This window comes from Copadichromis virginalis, linkage group LG5, assembly GCF_057382275.1.
Source record: "Copadichromis virginalis isolate Kocher_CV1m ecotype Utaka linkage group LG5, C_Virginalis_male_GT1.1, whole genome shotgun sequence".
Lineage (NCBI taxonomy): Eukaryota > Metazoa > Chordata > Actinopteri > Cichliformes > Cichlidae > Copadichromis > Copadichromis virginalis.
This window is the reverse complement of record NC_140622.1, coordinates 19789486-19798544: the sequence shown is the minus strand read 5'-3', so window position 1 is coordinate 19798544 and position 9059 is coordinate 19789486. Positions and strand designations below refer to the sequence as shown.

General features: G+C 43.4%; 1 protein-coding gene across 1 annotated transcript; it reads right to left on the bottom strand.

Annotated features, from left to right (window-relative positions):
• Window positions 1-2656: 2656 nt before the first annotated feature.
• LOC146709517 (class E basic helix-loop-helix protein 40-like) lies at window positions 2657-6372 on the bottom strand. The gene is made up of 5 exons (XM_085456510.1): window positions 5938-6372; window positions 5725-5788; window positions 5348-5455; window positions 4874-4997; window positions 2657-4682 (listed from the first exon to the last, which is right to left on the bottom strand). Exons 1-5 carry the CDS (start codon window positions 6006-6008, stop codon window positions 3769-3771), a joined length of 1281 nt encoding a protein of 426 aa, XP_085312636.1. The 5' UTR covers window positions 6009-6372; the 3' UTR covers window positions 2657-3768.
• Between the last annotated feature and the right edge of the window lie 2687 nt (window positions 6373-9059).

The following is a 9059-nucleotide window of genomic DNA, read 5'->3' as shown; positions in this document are numbered from 1 at the left end:
CTCAGGGATGTGTCCTCTCGCCACTGCTCTACTCCCTCTACACTTCAGACTGTGTGGCCACCCATGGCTCCAACACCATTGTGAAGTTTGCTGACGACACAGTGGTGTTGGGTGCCATCTCCAACAACGATGAGGCGGCCTACATGGATGAAGTGAAGAATCTGGCATCGTGGTGCCAGGACAACCAACTCCAGCTGAACGTCGGCAAGACCAAGAAGCTAGTGGTGGACTTCAGAAGGGGTCAGCACAGAGACTACAAGCCCATTATCATCAATGGAGCTCCAGTGGAGAGGGTGCAGTCCTTCAAGTATCTTGGTGTTCACATCTCCTCAGACCTGACATGGGCTGCCCACATTCAGGCCCAGACCAAAAAGGCTAGGCAGCGCCTGTATCACCTACGACAACTGAGGAAGTTCAGGGTCTCTCCAAAGATCCTCAGGATTTTCTATACAGGCGCTGTGGAGAGCATTGGGAACAGCTGTGTGAAGGACCAAAAAGCTCTCCAGAGAGTGATCCGTACAGCAGAACGCTGCTGCAGGATTGCTCTCCCCCCGCTTCAGGACACCTACACCAGGAGATGCCGGATTAGAACAGCGCAGATACTGAAGGACCCGTCCCATCCTGGCAACAAACTGTTCCAACTTCTGCATTCTGGTAGAAGGTTCCGCATCTTCCGGGCAAGGACAGAGAGACTCAAGAGGAGCTATATGGCAGCCTCGCTTCTGTCAGTCTGCCCCAGGGCAGCTGTGGCTACAACTGTAGCTGCCTCCACCAGTGTATGAATGTGAGAGTGAATGAATAGTGGTATTGTAAAGCGCTTTGGGTGCCTAGAAAAGCGCTATATAAATCCAATCCATTATTATTATTATTATTCTATCCCCAAGCCATCTGTGCCCTAAACCACACACACCCGCCTGCTCACATCATCTCACATCATCTATAATTGACTGAGACAGGACTCTCTTCCAGACACTAAACCAAGGAACAATGTACATTTCAAATTCCTTTAATTTTAAATATGTTTATATTGTCTATCCTGTAAAATAGTCAGATGTCTATTCATATTAATGTACAGAATTCACCTGCTTGCTGCTACTACTGCACATTCACCCAATGTATATACTATATATATAATGTTCTTCCTCTACAGCCCCACCCCCCCTATTTTTGCACATGTCGAGGAGTGTGTCAGGCTACATTTCACTGTGTGTTATACTTGTATAACTATGCATGTGACAAATAAAGAACCTTGGACCTTGAACCTTGAAGAGCATCTATGCAAGCACAACACAAACCTTAAAGCAGATAGTCTTTCCAGCAGATGGCCACACTGGAATTAGTACTTGGTAATCAAAATTGGATAAGATGAGACTAGAAAAACATTCGCTGGTCAGACTTTGGTGTAAAAAACTTGAAAGTATGGATCTATCCTGCCTTATATCAATATATGTGTGTGGTGATGGTGTTGTAATGGTGTGGGGTTATTTACTTGGCACACTTTGGGCTCTTAGCACCAACTGAGCATCATTTAAACACCACGGCCAATGTACTATTGCTGACATTGTCCGTCCCTTTACGACAACAGTGCACTCATCTTCTGATGAGTCCATCAGGGGGATTACAGGTCATGTCACAGAGACAAGATCATCTCAAACTGATTGCTTGAACATGACAATGAGTTCACTGTACTCAACTGGCCTCCACAGTCTCCAGATCTCATTCCAATAGAGCACCTTTGGGATGTGCTGGAACAGGAGATTCACATCATGTGTGATGTTATCATATCAGCGTAGATGGGAATTGCTTAGGAATATTTCCAGCACCTTGTTGAATCCATGCCAAGAAGAATTAAGGCATCTCTGAAGGTAAAAAGGGCTCAACTTGGCACTAGCAAGGTGTAAATAACAAAGTGGGTGGTGAGTACATGTATAATGGTTTTGCTTGCAAACTCATGACATCAATACAACATGCAACTCCTCCTGAAACAAATAAATGGAAATCAGCTTCAAGGAAACTAGTTTGAAAGATATAAATGACATTTAGGTGGCTGGTCGTAATCTCAAACTGTAGATTATATAAACAAACCAGCAACAGAATGACTAAGCTCCGAAAAAAAGGGCACTGGAAAAAAATGTGTAGGTGGGAAGACAAAGATGTTGTGACTGGCACTGGGCTTATGTTGAACTGCACTGAGATAAACCTATAATTGGAGGTGCTATCGCATAGATGAAAAATGTGATTGCACAACACAGGAGGTAGTGGTAGCATTTTTTGTAAATTATACAGCTACATGTTTTGCATGTCTCCAGGAGGTAAAGCACTCTGCAGGGAAACTAAATGCAGAGGGGTGTGTCACAAATCTGGAATAATGGTATTTACTATCGTCTCATACAGCCATAGAGACAAGATGCAGATGTATTCTGACTGTTGCCTCAGATGATTTACTGTAGCTGTTTATACTCGTGTGTTTACTTGTGTTTTTGCATTTGAGGCCACAGACGGTTAACCAGCAGGAGAGCCATGCCACAGATCTGCCATTACATAAGTGTTCCCTGTGACGTGAATGCTGTGGTGCTGTAAAACCTCTAAAAAGTATTTATTTGTTTTCACACACATTCTCACTCTCTTTCGTACATATACGGTCAGAACAAGTTTCCACGGGAAAAAAAATACTTTATTAATACACTTATATCATGTATATCAACAATTATAGACAAAATATTTACATCAAACATCTTTCATGTAGGTCCCAAAATATAAAATCTCAAGTACCTCTTTCTATAGAAAACTAGTCTTCTGGTTAAAACGTTTACATTCACTTCCTTGCTCCTTTGTCTCCAAGATTCATACATAGTACAGAGAATTAACATCTGAGATTTATCAGCTTTTCACAAGTAAAAGGCAACAGCAAGCACAAACACCGGGTTTGACTTGAGCAGAAACAGATGTCGAGTATGCAGACCAGGTCCAGCACAGTGCTACAGTATGTACACAGTTTCTGAGTACACGACGTACATTGTCCACACTCTGCCCTCCTCGTATATCTCTCGGGGCAGACAGAGTGCGAGAAGGTATCAAAAATAGAAATGTACAATAAATCTATGAACAATAATTACAGAAAAATCCATCTTAGGCGTCTGTTTAAATCATAAACGACACTTCTCTCATTCAGCGTGGCCATGCGGCGGCCTTTTCCTTCATCTACCATGTGGTGTACCCTCGCTGTCTGTACACATTTGAGGGAATCCTTGTATTTTATGGTGCCGGTCATGGCTGAAAGGGCTTTTTTTTCCATCTCAGTAATCATAATGGTGAGCAAAGGACATAGGCGACAAACTTTGGGTGGCAAATTATCGCTAACATTTGGTGCAACACGTTCTAAATTACAAAATCGCGAGTGAGATGCGTCAATGTTAATCTGTGTTTACACTTTAACAGCAGCAGCTAAAACATTTCTTTCTTTACATTCAACCATATGTGTGTTTATGTGTGCACAGGGCAGATCCAGTTTATATGATACATATATACCACTGAACACCGCTGAGCATTTGACATTCAACCAGAGCTTTGCATTGCTCTCAGTGTGGAAGGATGCTGCTCTCACCTCTTTCTCTCTCTCTCCTTGATCATTTCTACAAGTCCTCTTATTTGATGCTTTACCCTCCAGGCTGAGGAAAAGAGGAGATGAGTGATTATGAATTATGGAACAGCTCAGTCGTGTTTTGAGAACAGGGCAATATATCAGGGCAGTCTTTTCGCCTTTATCTCTCAGTCTTTGGTTTCCAGGTTGAGGGGTGGTACTTGCTTGAGTGCCTGAAGGAGAGCAGGAGAGTCCATGGGAGTCTGAGATATGGCTGGGGCTGGAGAACCTCCCCGGGGAGACAGCACAAGCTGAGGTGGGCCGGGCCTTTCACTGGGTATGGTAGGTGATGAGCTGCTCATGCCAGGGTAGAGCATTGGCATGGCCCCAGGGTACCAGCACTTCTCAAGCATTGGTAGGTAAGCTGCAGCAGAAGGTGGAATGAGGTAGAAAGGCATGCAGAGGGGATGTGGAGGAGGGGGTGGATGGTTAGGGGATACACTCATGAAACTTCCATATCCGCTAGAGGATGAAGAAGTTGATGATTCTCCGCCTGAGAGCAGCTCATCCTCAGACGACTCCACACGGGCTCGTTTGTGGCGTGGCTCGTCATCCTCCTGCTTGATGCTGGAGTTCTGCCTGTCAGCCAGCAGTCGCTTCTGCTGGCTCCCGTGAACGTAATAATCTGGATGTCCCTGCGGTGCCCCAGATTCGTTTTTCTCCAGCTCTCCTCCGTAGCCACTGTCTGTGTCTGTATCACTGCCGCTCTGCTCGCTGCTTGGTGAAGCGTACACCCGCTGGATGACGGGCACACAGTTCCTCCCGTAGCCCTCGCTGGGCTTAGGGGCTAAGCTGGGAGACATTTCTTTATGAGGTTGGTAGGCAGGGATTTCCTCGGGTTGAGGGCTAAGAGGGGTGCGGGGTCGGGCTGGACTGTGCAGCACCTCTACAGCTAACTTGTGAATGTGGCTGATGACGTGGGATGGGGTGAAGTCTCCGTCAGTCTTGTGATTAGCGAGATACTGGAGAATTTCCTTGGCACACATGTGGAAGCCAGAGCAGAACATCTCCTCTGACTTCTCCTGGCTGATGGGAGGCTGCTCTATAAACACATAAGGAAACAACACACTCAGAAATCTAATATAGACTGTGACTTTTTGTAAACAGCTGTAAGTGAAGTTACTTTCAGTGGTGCAATTCTGCATTCATCTGCATTATTTGCATTCTGTCTAGAAAACCCATCCAGTTCCTCCTCATGTGTTTGTGCGTGTGCAAAAATGATCTGCAGCTCACCGATTTGCATGCCGTTCTGAAGAGCAAGGATCTTCTGCTGCTGCTGCTCAAGAAGAGAGGTGAGGGCTTTCACGTGCTTGAGCGTAAGCTCTAAAACCACAGCCTTCTCCAGATGGCCCAGAGTCTAATGGAGAGACACGCACACAGTCAGCATATCCTCTTATATAACAAGCAGAAACCAAGCTCTACTACACATGTACACATCACCACATGTGATTACTCTGAAATAATTTACACCAATTTATTGAAATTTCATTTGCATTAAGGAAATCAACACTGAATGTAACTTTTTAAAATATACACTCGAAACAACAAAAATCTAACAGCAGCACATTCTCTTTAACGTGAGCCGTCATCGGCATGAGCTGCTGACGCACTCAACAAAGATGTGATAGCACTAAACAGCCACTAGATGGTGCGTGCCGCTCAATACAGCCAATCCCATTAACCCTCCCACCTACACTATGAACTTACAGTTAGTTTCAGGTGCTCGGGTAATAGATCTTTTAACTGGGCGATGCATTCGTTTATCCGGTCACGTCTTTTCTTCTCAATAAGTCTGTGAGGCAGCTTGTAGGTTTCCTAAGAGAATAAACAGAAATGTTGCGTAAATTTAAGTGAAACGAGAGCACATAGTTCTCCATGACCAGAGGCAGATACACCGATAGGGAGGAATCCAGGAGTTATGTCATAGTAGAAACTAGGTCAACCATTTATGGGACTATAGACCAACTCCTAATCTAATTCCTGGATGTTTGAGCTCTATGGTTATTACTTAACTTTACCAATTGGCAATAAACAACCACAAACACGAACACACACACACACACACACACACACGTAGAACGGACCTTGCTCTCTTCTCCTCGCTTCATTCCCCGCCTGGGTTTATAGACATACATTGGGAAATCCATCCTAAAGAAACACAAAAAGAGCGCACGAGTAAGGAATCAGGTCATTTTGATGGTAAAGTGCACAAAATTATACATTAGGTGCATTTTAGTTGGAGGTTAAAAAGGGGGCGACGCAGTCTGGGAAAGCTACATCTCCAAAGTATAACTTACCCCTGCACGTCTGACAGTTCAGCCTGATGTTTGGACAGAGGGGGTGGTTGCGCGCTTGGAATTCGCTCCATTCTTTGTATTCCAATTTTGCTGTCAAAACCGAGGTACTCTTCCAAAAGCACTCAGAAATAAATACGCATTTATTTACGCGCTCTATCAGCACTTGCAAAGCAATTTGTAAATAAAAAAGGAAATGATAAAATGCAACGAAAAATGCGCAGAATGCGTCGAAAAAGGTTAAAACTGTTTAATAATCTGTCATTTTTTTTTAAAACAAAACGCTGTAAAGTTAGTTCCTGCGATCTCCACGCCGTGGTCCCGCAGCGGTGAGGAAGTCAAGCCTTGGTGGCGCACTGGGAAAGTGGGGGAGGACAGAACGACGAGTTAAATAAACCCTCTGACTCTCCGCTCAAACTGATCTACCTCTGTCACATGAGGCTCACGTGTTAAACGGCGCTGTATCCTCGGCGAAAGGACGGCCCACTCCCTACAGATGAGGCGCCTCAGTGGGCGGACGGCGAATGACGTCAGAGCGCAGGGCGGGGCATGACCGATCCCGTGTACCACCATGCTGAAGTGTATGGAAACAAGGCTGTGCGCCGAGGAACGTGCTGGCAGTGAACCATCGCAGGAGTTCAACAAACCCGAACCTCGCGAGGCGAGTAGGTGTGGTACCTACTACGGTTTTTTCTTGTTTTTTTTTTTTTTTAAAGGAACACAATAAAATTAAAAGAGTAAATCGAGCAGTTAAAGGCACACAATCTCACGTACGACTGCAAAATAGCAAAAAATATCGGAATATTTCTTCAAGGGCAATAAAAACAATTTAAGGGGCTTTTCAAACGTCACGAGCTCTGCACTAAAGGACAAAAGTTCACTTTATTAATCATTAATCTCATGGAGACAAACAACTTATTGAATCTGTAGAAGAGGAAAGATGAAATTGTCTCGTCTATTGGTCTGTTTGCAGAACGGCTCGGTCACGGTGGGAGAACCACGTGCGCCTGTGCGTGGACGGCTGTGTGGAGTCCGTGTTTACTGTCATGAGGCGGTGCCGTCTGTCACGTTGATCTCCTCATGGCCCCGGGATCCTGCTGAGCGCGCGCGGGGCACATCCAGCTCATCCAGGCACACGGCGGCTGCACCTGTCCGCTGCAGGCTGCAGGCACACTTTTAAAACGTGCTTCTTCATTGATTGCATTTCTCGCAGAAAAACGAAATGGTATACAAGGACTGGTGTGACGACGTTTACATTGCAGGATTTTGCTCATATTTTTGCATTCACTAAAAATATCCCCTAGAACTCTCATGTAATGTTGAAATAAGCAGTAAGGTACTTTTTTCCTCTCACGCAAGAATAGCTCATAAAATGAGGTTTGATGATGATCCTAACAAACTTAATACACAAGGGTATTTCCACATTTAATAGGAATAATAGGGGTCAGCTGCAGCTTAATGAACGGAAATATGAGAACACACCAACATTCAGTAGGTGTCACATGTCAGACGAAAACAGGAACGACAGCAGTGGCATTTAGGGGTCACTCAGCAACATACAAGACATGAAAATCATAAATTGTTCATCTCGTAGTTAAAGACACCTTAAATTCAAGGCACATTATGAAACCACCGTGAAAGAGGTTTAGGGTTTTCCCAGTTTTCACACCTTTTTAACACAGCAGCAGCACATTTAGTCAAATCTATGGAGAATCAGATGAAGTCGTGCACGTTTTTGTGGGGTTTTTTACATTATGAAGCTTCTTGCATTTTCATCAGTTGTTATACTCCTTCTGACAAAAAAACAAAACAAAACTAAAAATGATTACTGTGTTTAAGAGCTCATTTTGTCTCCCTGCTTTGCTGCTAAAAGCAATCTTTTCGATCTGTCTTATCTAGCAAAAGAAAAAGAAAGTTGCAGATATCAAACATGCATTCATAACATCAGAAGGCATTAGCTCTGAAAGTTTCACTTAAATGACACTAATTTTAAAAGAATCCGGAGTAAACAGACGTTTCATTGTTTCAGATAATCAGGATCCTTCACAGTAACTGGTAACAGTCTGTATTTCCACTAAAACCCTCCAGAATCTCTCGTCCTGTGATTTTATCAACTGTTCCTAGAAACTGTTCCTAGAGTTTGGTGAATAAAGTGGGGCTCAGTAATTGGAAAACAACCATAATCCCGGTCACATCCCAATCTTTTATAAATAACCATAACGATGGAAAGCACCCTGAAGGCAGTCTGGGGACACGTAACACAAGTACATCCTGTTTGTTTTTTTTATGTAATGAAGCCTTTTCTTTTTCTTACAAAATGTTTGAGCTTTGGTAACAAAAATATTGTTTTTTATGTGATACTGTGAAACCACAGAGAATGTCAAAGGCTATTTCAACAGCCTTTTAGGCGACAACATATAGACAACAAATAGAGACGAACACTCTCTTAATCTGAAGCATATATTTAGAAACCTTACTTATCACTGTGCAAAGGTCTTGACTCTCACCCCTCATTTCGTCTTATTTTAATCCAATAGCCTGTCTTTCTTGTAATTTATTAAAAGTGGTCATGAGCAATAGTTTTCCAGGCTTTCTGGAGGTCTTTGGAATTTTTTTGATTTGGACATTGGCTGCTTTTCCACTCCTTTTCAGTCCACTCCTTATACCTGACCATTTTAAGAGACATTTGTAGGACACTTAAGACTGACCTATTGATCATTCATGCGTAAAGGCACTAACGCGAGACATGAACCAGTGTTGCATCTTCACACAACAAACAGCATAGAAAGAAACGGATTTTAAATTGTATTTTTATGCACAGTGTTATGAGCAGTGCATCCAAAAAAAAAACAAAAAACCAAACAGTTAATTTGTTGCAATTTCTTCAAGTTTAAAGTTGAATTGATAAAAAATGCCACAGATAACAGTTTGTAAAGCACCAACAGGATGATCCCCAAGAGCTATTACACAGACATTTGAAGAAACTGGACAAGTGAAGGGCAAAAGAAGAAGTGCTAGGCCTAAAACAACAACAACAAAAAAGCACCATCAGAGTTTCAGCCAACATCCAAAGAAGAGCTTTGAATGTCCTTCAAGAAGCCTGGAGAACTATTCCTGAAGATTAC